General features: G+C 36.0%; 2 protein-coding genes across 2 annotated transcripts; one reads left to right on the top strand and one right to left on the bottom strand.

The window, feature by feature from the left end:
• Nucleotides 1-279: 279 nt before the first annotated feature.
• On the top strand, nt 280-7,171 carry LOC128243833 (dimethylaniline monooxygenase [N-oxide-forming] 4-like). The gene is made up of 4 exons (XM_052961803.1): nt 280-681; nt 4,454-4,618; nt 5,481-6,168; nt 6,430-7,171. The coding sequence occupies exons 1-4, from the start codon at nt 522-524 to the stop codon at nt 6,776-6,778; spliced, it is 1,362 nt and encodes a 453-aa protein (XP_052817763.1). The 5' UTR covers nt 280-521; the 3' UTR covers nt 6,779-7,171.
• On the bottom strand, nt 6,838-7,796 carry LOC128243834 (uncharacterized). The gene is made up of 2 exons (XM_052961804.1): nt 7,485-7,796; nt 6,838-7,213 (listed from the first exon to the last, which is right to left on the bottom strand). The coding sequence occupies exons 1-2, from the start codon at nt 7,790-7,792 to the stop codon at nt 6,838-6,840; spliced, it is 684 nt and encodes a 227-aa protein (XP_052817764.1). The 5' UTR covers nt 7,793-7,796.
• Between the last annotated feature and the right edge of the window lie 7,449 nt (nt 7,797-15,245).

Here is a 15,245-nt window from a genome sequence, read left to right as displayed (position 1 = left end):
ATGAATATGTTTGGAAATAAATATCAAGCCAAGATATTTGGTTTGAAGCATTGTCTAATTGTCCTCACCTAAGAGTGTTCAAATTATGCTCCTGTATTCAAGATTAGGTCCCGATGATTTTCTGTGTTTATAAGAGAAAGCAGTTAGTTCTATACTTGCAGCAGACCGAACAATGTATCCGTCCATCAGCACTTTCAGTGCTTGATTGTTTAGCACACGCATCAAAAGCTGTTTAAATATAAACTTGATAGTAGCATCCTCCTTGTCGTGGTGATAATAATCTTGACACGGATAAACACGGTAAATGCGTCAAGGGCACACTACAGATAATGCATAGTAAAATGCATACCCTATACAGCTACTTTAAACCTCTGCTGATATATACTATATTGAAACGCAATACAAGACATTATTCACCTATTTTCGTACGGATTTAAAATAACTTTGATACAGAACATTCATTTAACTTGCGTATTATAAAACGGAATTTAAAATAAAAGGAAGACTAAATATAGTTAACAATGTCGGAGAGGAAACGCGTGTGTATTATCGGCGCTGGACCGTGCGGCATGGCGGCACTCTGCCACTTCTCACAGGCAGCCTCTGACGTCCGACCGGAAGTTGTCTGTTACGAGAAGCAGGCGACATGGGGCGGCCTCTGGAACTTCACGTGGCTCACTGGTGGGATAAAGTTAAGACTAGTTATATCACATTAAACTATCAAATCAAAAGTATGCATACCTTAAGTTCGCTATATTATTAACGTTTGAGTGCACATTTTCTTAAAGATACACTTTAATAACATTTACCACTTGACACAATTAATACAATTGTTTTAATTAACCGAAAGAAATGAATAAATGTCAAAGACATAAAGGTGCAGAAAACGCGGTTTTTCTTCCTTATGGGACAAAAGTAGATCTTAGTATTTTTGCGTTTTCAGTCATTAATTGCACGATTACAATGTTGTTATCGGTAAAAAAAAAATCCGTTCATGCATTATTTAGCTAGTAGTAAAAGGTTTTTCACTCAAAATTTATGTTTGTTATACATGTATTGATTGTGAAAAAGAGTGTCGCTTTAAGGTAGCACACCCCTAATGAAACCTCCACTTGAAACTCTTCAATTTTAATGCTTTAGTCTATGTTGTTAATTAAGCACAGGACTACAAATCTTTTAAGGGTTTCAAGGTAGTGGTTCGAATCCAGCCAGAAGTACAAATATTATTTTTTTCTTCTTTGTTTTCATTAGCTAACTTTTTTTTACATTTAAGTTAATATTTTATTTTCATTTGAAAGTAATTAAATACATTTCTACACATAAATATTAGCTTCTGTGAAGATTTTATAACTTGCAGGCACGGCTGAAATAGGTGGTTGGGAATTACAAACTTTATTTTTTTTTAAATCAGCCGGTTAAACATTTTGATTTATAGGCATACTGTTCCTAAACGATTATAGATAATTATAAATAAGGAAAAGGTCATGAGTATTTCTAAAACTTGTTATTTTTGCTTTTAAACATCGATATTCCAATTTTACGCGGTCAAAACATTATGTTAAAATTCAAATATCATATGGCTATTTCAGTACAATTTGATTATATTTGTTGGTGATGCGATCAATAATTAATTATTTCTGAAGGCAAATATATTCCTTGTTACTCTGATACCAAATTATTACCAAAATGTCGAAAATAAATGAAATAAAGGATTGTTCTTGTCTCTCTGGTGATGTCGTTTTTATCGATAATTCTGAAATGGGGGTAGGGTAATTCAAATTTAAATAAAATTGTTTTTTGACGGTATATTCCTTTTAAATTTTGTTTTTGAATCCAGAAAATGATACACATTAAGAAACTATCAAGCAGATCATAGTTTGAAATGGTGCCCATTAGGGGTGTGCTACCTTAAATGCATCGTGTTTACATAATAAAGCTACTGCTTCTTTCATAACGCATGCTCAATTTTACACTCTAGTTTAACCAGCCGTACCACTGATACCTTCCCTTAAAATTCAAATGAGCTGGAGACATATTCCATACATATCTTTTTTCGCATGAATGGTTTGTTTTTATAAAGAAAATGCACATTTAAATAGTTATACCATCCACCATAACACGCCTACAAACGCCAGATCCACCGCTTATCGGTGGTGCAAAGATATATTAGATGTCAACACTTCCGTGATGCATCTGTGCTTTTTTGTTGTTTTTTTGTACACATATGAGTATGACATTTTATAAAATGGACAATTTCGAAAAATACGGATTGCGGTACCTTTTTAGAATACTATTACCACAGGTTGGCTACGATTCCCGGATAATATAGTAGAAAATGTGGTGCCAGGAACTTTTCTCCCGATTCGGTCTTGTTCATATTTTGAGATCTGCTAGCATTTCAACACAGACACATCCTGTCGCATGAACATAGAAATCTTATGTATAGTACTTTCGCCGGTAAACAACAAAACTTACAATCTCTTCTTAAAAAGAAAAGCTGCATATATTTATAAACGTGGTGGTGCTGTTACTCAAGTTATAGAGCTGATGAGTGGTGTTGGCGCTGTCGAGTATGATTTGCGCTGAAAGTCGATATAATTTAAAACATTTGGAAGGAATACAATAGGGTACCATTTTTACCATACATTGTTATGCTAGTTCTGCATACCTGTTGCGAAAGCAATAGTATATGCAACAAAACTATCCCGAAGACAGAAGAATGTGTGTCGAAAATCACACTGCACTCAAGTGTTCTTACACGGTACCACATTCTCCGATGTTCATGTAATTAAAAGAAAAACATGAAATATAAATCATACTAATGTATGCACAAATAAACAAAAAGGCACATCTGCACCACGGAAGTGTCGACAACTCATTTTCCTTGCACCACCGATAAGCCGTGGAGCTGGCGTTTAGAAGGCGTGCATTATGGTATCAGTTGACTCAATCTGAATCTATTTGAAATAATTGTGTGCATAAAGAACGATTATGCATAGTTTCATGTGTCCAACAAATTATAACACCTGTATGTGAAGATGTGTAGGAGTAAAGGCTTCTAGTAAACTGTCGATAACAACCACAGGTGACAGTATAAGTCAGGTAAAAACATAGATTTGATACAATTATTTAGTATATACCTATACATATTCTGTCAAAAATACTGCATTTTTTAACTGAAAAATACAAATGATCGGACAAAAAATCCCGTATAACAATCTGCAGCTTTCTGTTTCAGTATTACACACTAGATCGGGACTACTTTTTGCGATCGTACATGTTCGGTATTTTCCGCCATTCCCATTTCCAAAACAAATATAATACAAGTATTGCCAGACAAACCTCGTCGTTGGCAGTACCTGCTCGATCGGATGACATCGCCGACCCATGCAATCTCATATCGAAAACCACATGTCCGAAGTAATTTCCACAAACTCTTTCCCTGGACAAATTCTTCAAAATGATCGGCTTCTCAACTGTAACATCACTATCAAACACTACGACATATCGCCAGAGAACAACAAACGTCGACGGATTCGTGTAATCGATAGTGACAGTGATTGAGTGCCATTAAAGTTATTAGTTCCATGAATAAAACTCAGTTCAACCAGTTCAACAGCCCATCCGTTTACCTGTTTTAATATGGTTGACGTTAATTATCGTTCAAGTCAATTCATAAGTGACGTCACACAGAATCGCGTGATTTATTTTGCATTGTACATGCATACTTGTTACTAGTTTGTCTTATTGCTAACGTGTTTGTGGGTTCGATGAAATTACGGTAATACTATCATTTTCAAAGATACCAGGACGCATAACAGCACCCCACCACCACCTCCTTAGTAGTTTGTCCCACATAAGTAATTTAAGTGCTATACACAGTCAACAGGCATGTAAACGAATTTTTTCGAAACTTTGGATATCAAAACTTTCAAAAAACACAAAAAAATTCTGTATGTTTATATATGATATAAGATCATGTTCAAAAGTGCATGTAGGTGTGCACGATACAATGTCGTGTTATTTTAATGGGACAATAAATCAAGGCAAAAACTCTCATTGCCTTGCATTTGCTGAAGTAGCTTCCTTTAAATGACTGTTGCTCCGGTTTAATTCGCTCGTTTGCAGATAATGTCTATATCCGCTCGTTGAGTACTTGAAATTTCCTATCATATATTTTATATGTTATATTCACTTCTCTCTTGTTTTCAAGTTGATGATGGCTCCAATGCGGCTTATGGATGTATGTTTTCTTGATAAATTTTGGGATAAATGTGAGGTTATGGTCATATGGACGACGCCACTGACACCTAGTTTGGACAAAACCCCAAAATAAACATACTCAAAAGTGCATTTGTATGTCAAATTCACTTTACATTGCGTCCATTGTATCTGTCTTCTGGATATGCCATTGAGGCGCTGAATGAACGCTTATGATTGTGTCACATTCCAGGGACAGACGAGTTTGGTGAGCCGTGTCACGGGGGCCAATACAAACATCTGTGGTCAAATGGCCCCAAGGAATGTCTTGAGTTCCCAGACTACACGTTTAATGACCACTTCCAGTGTCCCATACCCTCCTTTCCGCCTAGGGATGCCCTTAGGGATTACCTAGAGGGTAAGTTTTGTTAAGCGAAAATCATTTCCGAGTTATCGACGAGTCCAGTATTTACTTTCGTTAAGATGTTATGTATCTTAGGCATCGCCGCTTTTATGTGTTTCACAGAATGAAGTTTCATTGTATAATTTAGCAACAATTTAGATACCAATTTTCTGTTAGGAAAATGTGACTCAGTAACTAAAGTTTTTCTTTTTTATTTATTTTTATTATTGCATGAATTTACATATGTTATGATAGAGTAAACAACAGATAAACAGTGTAGTGTAACAATAATTATGTTTATAAATTAAAGGGAATGAATAAAGAGTTACCAGCATCGATTACGGCCCTTTCCCGAAACGTCACATGATTAGTTGTCTCTGAAAACATATGTCATATTTCATATGAATGAGAACATTGTGTTCAATAACTACGAGACAGTGGATTCCAACTAACAAAACTTATGCAATAAATAATAATTATAGAAATAATGAAATAGTAAGCTTAGTGTAAGTAAATCAAGAACAATATAGATGGGGAGAGGGAGAAGAAGAAAGAGGGAGAGGGAGAGAGAGAGAGATAGAGGGGCGAGGGAGACTAGAGGGTGATGTGCTCCTTGTGCTTACTGTGGAGTGTTATGGAAACGATGTTTTCCTAATTTAGTGATAAAAGAAAAAAAATGGGCACGCTGTATTTCAAAATAGATTGTTCTAGTTATATTCAGTTCTATGCAATCCGACATAAGGGAAGAGACGTGCCACTGTTGTTTTCATTGAAGTACTTTTCTAAAACAATCCATTTAGTATTAGTTGTACTTGAGCTGTGAACTCCTTTATTCATTTGTATTATTACATACGCTTTATATTGACTCATCATACAGGCCGATGGACAAATGGAGACGAAGATCTTCGCAAATATATCAAATTCACCACTGTCGTCCGCAGCGTCGTTTATAATGATGCAAGTCAAAACTTCACTGTCGTCTCAACGGACCTTCAAGCCGGCGTGTCTAGCACGGAAGTGTTCAGTCACGTAATCGTTGCAGTCGGCATTTTCAACGTTCCAAACAAGCCATACTTTGATGGTATAGAGAAATTCGAAGGTCGAATCATGCATTCCCATGACTTTCGCGACGCTAAAGAGTTCAAAGGTCAGCGTCTGTTAGTCGTCGGCGCGAGTTATTCCGCGGAGGATCTGGCTTTGCAGTGCCTCAAGTTTGGCGCCAAAAGTGTCATTTGCACGTGGCGCACAAAGCCAATGAGCTTCAAATGGCCAATAGGAATAGAAGAGCGCCCACTTCTGCAACAACTGGATAACAATATGGCGTACTTCAAGGATGGCTCATCAGCGGAAGTTGATGTCATTATTTTGTGTACCGGATACCGGTACGCATTTCCATTCCTGGAGGACAGGTTGCGGCTGCAGTCTAGGCTAACCATGTACCCGGACAACATGTACAAGGCGACCTTGTGGCTTGGAGGCGGTGGAGGCCGTCTGTTCTATCTGGGTGTCGAAGACCAGTACTTCACATTCACCATGTTTGAAACCGAGGCTCTTTGGTGCTGCAGGTACTTGGAATCCTTACACAATGATTTAAGTTTCAATCTGGAATCAAAAAACAGTTCAAGTAGTTTATGATTTAGACCCTTAAGGTAATGCGTTGTTTCGAGTAACGTAGTGATGGCTAGTTGGCTACATGTATTGGAAACTATTTTACTTCAGTAAAATTTTAAACGAGGTGAGTGGTCACCATGTGTAAGTAAAGTATTTATATATGTACAACTTTGTTATCTGTCTTGTCACGTTTTGAATGTTTCATTTGTATTCAGATACATTATGGGCACCATATCAGGCGAACCGAAGAGCGAGGCTGAGATGCGTGCGGACGCGGACAAATGGGTGAGCAGAAGAAACGGGCTGAAATCGCCCAACGATGATATTGACTTCCAGGCGGACTTTATCGCAGACATGAGCAGCGCGGTTGGGTACAACCCTGAAGAGCAGAAAGTGGCAGACATGTTACACAAGTGGAAACGTGACAAGGTCGTGGATATTGTAAGTTATAGGGCCCAGAGCTTCAGGTCTGTGTTCTCAGGAATTGAAGCTCCTCTCCTCAAGCACAGGTGGTGGAAAGTCTTCGACGACAGCAAAGATGCGTTTTTGAAGAACACTGAATAGAACGGTACCTTTTGCTTATCGTAGTTTCTGCAAGAAAATTAGTATGGCGATGCAGTTCATCAGACGTCTGACTTGGCGACAGGAAGGGATGTAATAGATGGGACACGACAACCAGCATGATTCCTATATATATAAAAAATAGTCCCCACTTGACTTTGTAAAGCATAGGTATAATAAGTACAATGTGTCATATACATGACATACCTTTGATTATGAACAGACCTCCCTGCAATAAATGGTCTATTGACTATTGGTTGGTGTTCAACCATGTACTCAGCCACTAAGACATTTTCACCACCCTTGTCCAAACCAAACTGCTGTACAGCCTCTAAAAAAGCATATAGAACGGTGTCTGCTCTGTTATTATTGCTGACATTCAGATATACTGGGAACCTGGAGTAACCATCTATTCCTCCATGTATAACAAGTCGCCATCTGTAAAACAAATACAAAAAGTCATATTCTAAGGAATAGATTGTGCCCTACTGGTTTAAAGTTTAGTATGTGAACATTAAAAAGCATATTTTATCTGTTTATATATTACTAAAAACTCAATTTTTTGTAACTTGAAATTTTGAGCCAAATCTGTTTTCACTTTCATAAGCTTCGAAAAACAATGTGTGTTTCTGCTTTCATAAGAAAAAGATTGTGGCTTGAAAATCAATATGGTGATTGGTTAAATACATTGTATGAGAATAAAACAAACCTTATTAACTTGTGGTTTCCATCAATATGCCAAAGGGCTTGAGGACCACTAACAGAGTACGTTCTTCTCTGTATTCTACATGAAGTCAGGAAAACTTTGCGAAACAAAACCCCACAAGGATCACACTCTCTTACAACCTGCCTTACTCTTAACTCCTGTACCTTCAATCCTTGTGAAAGAAGAAGACTCTGAATAGTTCTGTACCCAACATTTGGAAAACTGGAACAGAGCTCTTCAACCTCTTGCCTTAAATCATTGTCAGACAAATTGCTATAAGTCTGTCTGATTGACAGGTTGTACTCTTCCATTCTTCTCTCAACTGTTCTCTTACTCACATTAAGTAATTCTGAAATTTCCTTTACTTTAAGTCCGCATTCAATTAGATACTACAGAGTTTCACCAGGGATATCATATTTTCTACCTTGTCTTCTACAGACTTCTATTTCCGAAATTTCATTCTCTGTTGGTAACTGTTCTAGGATCTGAAGAGCTTCTTGAACAAATACTATACAGCTTCTCATACAAGTTAAGCTGGATAACTGTAGCAAATATCTTAATATCACTTGTAGCTCTATAGTAATGTTGAGAGTGCGGTCATTCTCTAAACTCTGAATCACATGCAGTATCTTCTGTCTGCAGAGATCTTTGATGCAGGATACAATGTAGCTGTTCCTCAACACTGAAAATACAAATGAAAATGATCATATATATACATTTTGCTCATGATAAGCAATGTTAAATTATTCAACTGCATTCTAGCGAGAACACTTACTTAACACAAATGTATATAGCTTGTTGAAATGACAGGTTGCACGCAAGATCCCACTTTGTAGGTCAAGGCAATATTTAGAGGTGAATGTTAAAAGATGTAAAAGATCTTGTCCTTTCTGCAACTTCCTCATGCACTTTTAAATAATTTATTTTCAATGTTCACTATGAGAGAGTGTGATGTATGTAAAACAAATTATCAAATTTTTATCCATGCATGCGGAAGTTGGAGCACAGACAAGAACTATTATACTAATTAATTTTGGCAACAAAGCAATAGTTTTCAAAATCATATGGTAACAAAAAGCAAATAAAATTCTGAAAACCTGATTTATCAGTTGAAAAATATCTATATTCAAACCATACAGAAAACCCAATTCACATTTGATTAAAACCCTATTAAAAATTAGAAATACCCAATGCATTGAAAAGGCATTGTGTAATACCCAATTCCTGAAAAATCTTATATGTAGCTTTGTCAAGTTATGGTTACCAGTGGCAGTCAAAAGTTAAAAATTGCAAAATATTAACATGAATTTTAAGTTATTTGACTAAAAAATATTTGTACATTTTTTTTGCCATTTCACCAGTCCATTTGATCCTTGACCTTTGGAGATGGGCCTTGCACACAACATTCGTCAAATTTTTGATTGTGGACAAGTGTACTACAATAATAATACTATACAGAACAACGGTGTCAAGTTGGGGCGGCAACTGCCGCTCCAATATTTGGAGGAGCAGTGCATTTTAATGAAAATGTTATAACTAGAATTGTGAAAGACTGTTGCTGTCCTTTTTACAATAGAATATTGACTTAATTTGGTCATATAAATCATAAATCTTGCTCATATTTATCTAGTGTAGGTCACGCTGGTAACAGAATATTGAACACAATCAATAACAATCACCAACTCTTCTTATGTTTAAGACCAGTAGTCTTGGATTATAGGCCATGATAAACAAACATGACCGTGATGGGTTAATAGCTAAAGGTAGCATATATAAAAGACACTTAAAAGCCATTAATCAGTTCTTGTGTCTCATATTCTGCCATCAAAGGTACAGTAACTCTCATGTGAAAAAATGAAATTTGATCTAACCCCAGGATATTTTGTTTCCCTGCTGTGCTTTTTTTCCAATATATAAATAAACTTGCGATACTTTACTCCAGTGTAGTGCATACTGGAAGAGCAGACAACTGGAAAATAGTGTATGTTTATTTTCGCGCCAAAATGTCATACTTTTTTATCCATTGATTGAAGATACATAATAATACTTTGGGAATTTTATTTCTATAATGTTTTGATCAAGGCATAAAACAAAGAATGCTGAATAGTAGGATGGCTTCCCAGTAAACTAGTTCCGTAGGATGCCAGTCTTTTGTGCCGTAAATGTTACTGTAACAATTCGATGGTCGCATCATTAAGGCATCAAAGTCGGCAGTTTTTGGCATCTTTTTGGGCGGTTCTGACACATGAGCAAACAAGTTCACCATAATTATTGTACCGATTATAAAAGTCCGTCAACTCTGACACCATAATTATTGTACCGATTATTAACGTCCGTCACCTCTGACCTTGTTGATAATGTAACCAACAAAGCGGAAGCGTTAACCCGCATGCGGACTGTGAAATGACCTGTTTATTTATAGATTAATGACGTAATTATAGTGAAAAGGTCAGCCATACTTTCGCTTTAGTGTGTGCGACGTATTAATATTAATATCTTTTTTACATGCACTGTCAAGACAGTTAGGGGGACCCAAATTTAGGTAATTAATTCATGAAACGCTATTTATTTATTGATATTTAGCTTTTATCGGTCAAAATTTAAGTGTCCCGACGGAATACCGGACTTTGAAGTTCAGGTGTTCCTCCCGAAAAAATGGTGTCCTCGGGATCCCGGGACCCCGTTAGTGTCGAACACTGATGTATACTTAATTGTTAATGTGTTGTTGTTTGTTGTTCTCCACATGATCGGATTAGTTTTCGTAGTATCAGATTTGTCAACACCGGTTCAGGGAGCGGTTATTATTTTTTACATTTTTACCAGTTATCACCCGTTGATTAAAAGGGCCAATTCTAGCGCACAAAACTAATTAATTCTGAATTATACTTCGAAACTCTTAGTGTGCTATGCAAACTGCTGTTTCGAATACATAATACACAATGTCAGCATACGACTAAAATTACCATGATTTTTGTAAAATAAATATTGAAATACTGTAAGAATAAAATGTGTATCAAATTAATTTTAGAATGCAAATTCAAATAAAGGAAAGAATATTTGAAAGCTAGCAAATTAAATATCTAATTATAGTTTGCATGTTTACAGCCTTAGAACTGAAGTGTAAATTGAATGTTCGCATATTTCAATAAAAACTCGAGTCAGCTTAATAACAGCACATTAATCAATAACACAAGTGACAAACAGCAAAAATGCAATTCTAAAATGCAACATACGAAATGAATTGTATGTTAGAATGTCATAAAGCATAAAGAGTGAACTGGCGGATTAAAATTATAAGTTACTCTGTATACCAGTCTTGATGTAAGAGTTTGATTTTTGTTGAAAAAAATGTGTTTGTCTGACAGGTGTAACATTACTTGTTTTGATACAAACATTTCTTGTTTTGAAGTATTTCACAATCAACCGACATATTAAAATATAAACTCTACACAATACTTCTAAATCTAGCACTAATATTTTACCAGAACATGATGAAAAAGTTATTACCAACAACAGCCATTTTAATATAGTTAGTTCACATTGACCTGACAGAGCCTGGCTACCAGCCAGATAGGATTTAGATGAAGTTGGGAAAAGGGCACTGTCAGGTCAATGTGAACGCGCTATAGAGAAATATATTAACATCAATCAGCTACATGTTTCAATGTATTAAGAGGCAACCATCTCAATCATTTTCTAGATTTCCCATATTTTCTCTGCACTATTGGTACTTTCCCTTATTGTCTGCATGTCTGACATATTGGTAGGACAGTTTTATACACTTTCTTCAAGTTAGGGTCAGTTTCTGCCTGTGGCTGTCCACAGAATGCGCAAAGATCTACACGGCCTAGTTCAGCGACATAGTATGGTAATTCAGCTGGGGTTGCACACTGTAGTGATGCCCCTATAACAATAGAATTTCTCATTTCCGCTGATACAGATGGGGGGGGAGAAGTGAGCTTCACATGTGAATTCATATTCACTCAGAGTGGTTACCAGCAATATTTCTTTCCTCTGACTCAACTTAAGATTGAAATATACCACCCTTGGCTTCAGGCATTCCACACAAACTGCTGTTGCTCGTGCATTTTGTCCATAAGTACAACACCGTTCTTTACTGCTAAGATAATCTCAGTCTGATTACCCTGGTCTGCTGGTCCTGGTTCTTCTGGTACATGGTGTACTTCACCTGTCTCTGGTTGATTTGCAACCCCAATGGCATCTTTCTTCGTCTTTTGCACCTACAAACCTATCTTTCTCAGTTGCTTCTTTGTTTCTTACCTCAACATATGGTAAGAAATGCTCTCCAGACTCGTCTAGCACAGGTTCAGGAAGCCCATGTTACATGTAGCTTTTCTTCATCCAGTTTCTTTGGTGCACAGCAGTCGTTATCTTGATCTCTGATCTGAAATGTGCATTGGGTTTCTCGGCAGTGTTTCTGCTTCCATTCAACATAATAGTCCTGCAAATATGCTGGTAAATCTGACACCATACCAGTCTGTGTCTGTAAACAAGGGTTTCTATATATCAAAATAACGGACTAAGTCTGTAGTTTACAAAAATGCATGTTGCAGTTGCGAACACAGTGGTGCAACATTGCTATTCAAGATGGCGTCCAAGATGGCCGCCGTAAATTATCAGAAGCTTTAACTATTGCATACATATTCATTATGACTAAAAAATGCAGTTAATAAAGTCAGAATACCATAAAAACATTATTTTATACATAAAAATGATAATGGGAACACATTATTGTGTTAAGATTATACAACTCTACCCAGTATATCTAAGATTTTTACAGAAAAAGATCAGACTAAATTTTAAATGAAGATAACATGTCTGAAACAGCACAATAAAACCTTAAGCTCAAGCAAATTTAACTGAGATATATTATATAAACAATATTAAGAGAAGTATACAAAATGAAAATGTAATTTATGCATGCAATAACGCATGTTATAACATACAATGGCAGTAAAAAATGTTTTAAAGTTTAAGAGTTGCTGCCCTTTGTTAAACATTTGTCATGGTTTATATGTCAACAACAGAAGGTCATTGTTCAATATCATTGCATTTTTATGCATTTTCATCAAAGAAATGAAGAAATTGGAACATCCTTTTGGCTAAGGTAAGTTTTATGAAAATCAATCTTTGATTCTTTTATAATTAAACAACTTTTAAAAAAAATCCACAATAAAAAGAAATCTATTATTCCAATAGACTAATTATATATTGATATTTAACCATAACAATAATGGCATTTTATAATACAACCAGTTAATTTTGATTATAATTTTAATGAAAATGACAATAAATAAAGTTACATATGTAGCTCTTTTCAATTTTTTTTTTAACTTGAGTAGTACTCGGATAAGCACTAGTTACCAGATATATTTCATAACCTAAATATAACTGTTATTTTGGTCTCAAAACACATACAATCAGAACTGTTATTAGACATAAAAAATTAGTATAACTTGTTAAACCAATAAAACTCTTAATTAATAGTTTAATTAATTATTAATAGTATTATCAATTAGATTATAAGCTATATAAAACAAAGCAACCAATTTTATTGCTGTTTTTGGAAAGTATTTATGGTTTTTAAATATACTTCTTTTTACTTCCAGATGAAAGACTGATGCGAAGAGGTCATACATTTCCACCAGGAAAATGGATGATCTCAGTAGTGAAAATAATGACTATGACTTTAACATTAAGAAATGCATCTTCTGTTTAAAAGGATTTTCTACCAGTAACCCATGTGTACGGAACCCAAATCTTTCAAAACTTGACACTCTTTTCCAATCATGTAAAGCAAGAGCCGACTATATAGGCAGCCAGATTTTGGCCAATCAAGAATTTATAAAAGATGGCTCACTTCCTTTACGTTATCATCGTAATTGTAGAGCAACATATCAAAGCCTGTACCATCAATCATTTTCATCAAGTCTGAAAAAACTGATCCTGAAATAAATAACAATGAAAATGTCACAATAGCAAGAAGATCAGCCTCAAATGCATTTGACTGGAAGTCACAATGTTTCATCTGTGGTGAAAAGTGTGATACAATAAGGGACCCAAGTAATAAAAGACCAGGCAGGAGTTGGTCCATGGTAGAAACGTCAATTGACTCAAGTCATAACAGTACATACTCAAAAGTCCTGAAAGCAGCAGAAATAAAGAATGACACTTCTTTGATAAATAGGCTTAGAAGTGTTTCAAATGGGGATCTTGTGGCTCTGGAGGCTCGCTATCACCGAAAGAAAGGCTGTCTTACCAAATATTATGATACTAACCTGAAGACAGACCAAATTAATAGCAACGTTGCTCATTTAGATATAGATCAGCAGCTTTTCAATTAAAAGAAGAGTATGCAGACTCTATCATGAACCAAAAGAATGTTTACAAACTTTCTGACTTGAGGAAAATATTTATTGAAATCGCAAGAGAAGACTTTGGTGATAATGTAGAAACATACAGAAGCTTTTACTTCAAAATTCTTCTGCAAGATGTATGGCCTGAATTGACATTTGTGTATCAAAATGGTAAATCAGACTTAGTTTGCTCAACAGATGTTACTGTAGGAGAAGCTTTGAGAGATTACAAAGAGTTGGAACAAAGTTTTCATGGTTCAAGTGATGAGGACATTGAAATTGACCTAGCTTCTGACGAAAGCATAGTACACAAAGCTGTTGGGGTATTAAGAAGACGAATCTTGCGAAATACTGAAAAACTTGATAGAGAATACTTTTCTGTTGATGAAATGTCTCTGTCATCTCAGAAGAAGTTTGTTGACCCTCTCTTATACAAAATGATATGTTGGATGGCAAATTCTAAGGACTATGAAAATGCTACTGAAATTCCAAATGATAAACAAGAAGTTAAACTCCTAGCACTTGCATGTGATGTTACAAATTTAGTCACTTCAATTCAATCACCAAAGCATCTTGGACTTACAGTGCACTTGTATAATGAATTTGGAAGCCGCCACCTAATTGAAGATATGAATAGTCTAGGGTACGGAATTTCATATTCGGAACTCAGAATGTTTCTCTCCTCTGCTGCTGAACATGCAATCAAAACACAATGCATAACTGAAACAGGTGGTCTTGTTCCTGACAATATAACACACAAACGTGATGGTGGCCAACTTGTTGTAGGGGTAGCAGACAACTGGGATCACAACGAAAAAACAACTGATGGCAAGGGCACGACACATGCCATGACATCTATACTGGTTTCACCAAAGGTCAGCGCTGACAGGCAGATTCCAAGGTTGCAAAGATCGACAAAAATTGCGTCCCGACATTTGAACCTGTTGTTTCTCTAGAGGAAGTTAATCCAACTGTCACACCAGCTGTAACTCAATCAAGATTGAAAGAGTTACTTTACAGTTTTGGCCGATGCTCAGTGTTCTGTGATGATCTTTCAGAACGAAGTGTATATCCACCATGGGATGTGTTTCATGCCAAAACAATGTTTGACGCAACAGCAAGTGTCTCAAATGTTGCATTTAATATCCATAATCATGGCAACACCAACTGATTATAGTACCATATACACTGTACTGTTGCGATTAAAGAGTGCATGAATGCCTTAGGACAACAATACGCCCCGGTAATCTTCGATATGAGTCTGCTGGCAAAAGCATTAGAAATTGTTTGGTGTAACCGAGATGAATTACAAGGAGTTATACCTTGCGAAGGAGGAAAGCACCTGTTAATGTCTGTATTTGCAGGAATCGGGTATCTTTATGGACAT

This window comes from Mya arenaria, chromosome 8 (genome assembly GCF_026914265.1).
Source record: "Mya arenaria isolate MELC-2E11 chromosome 8, ASM2691426v1".
NCBI lineage: Eukaryota > Metazoa > Mollusca > Bivalvia > Myida > Myidae > Mya > Mya arenaria.
The sequence above is the reverse complement of the archived record's forward strand: the minus strand, read 5'-3'. Positions and strand labels throughout refer to the sequence as shown.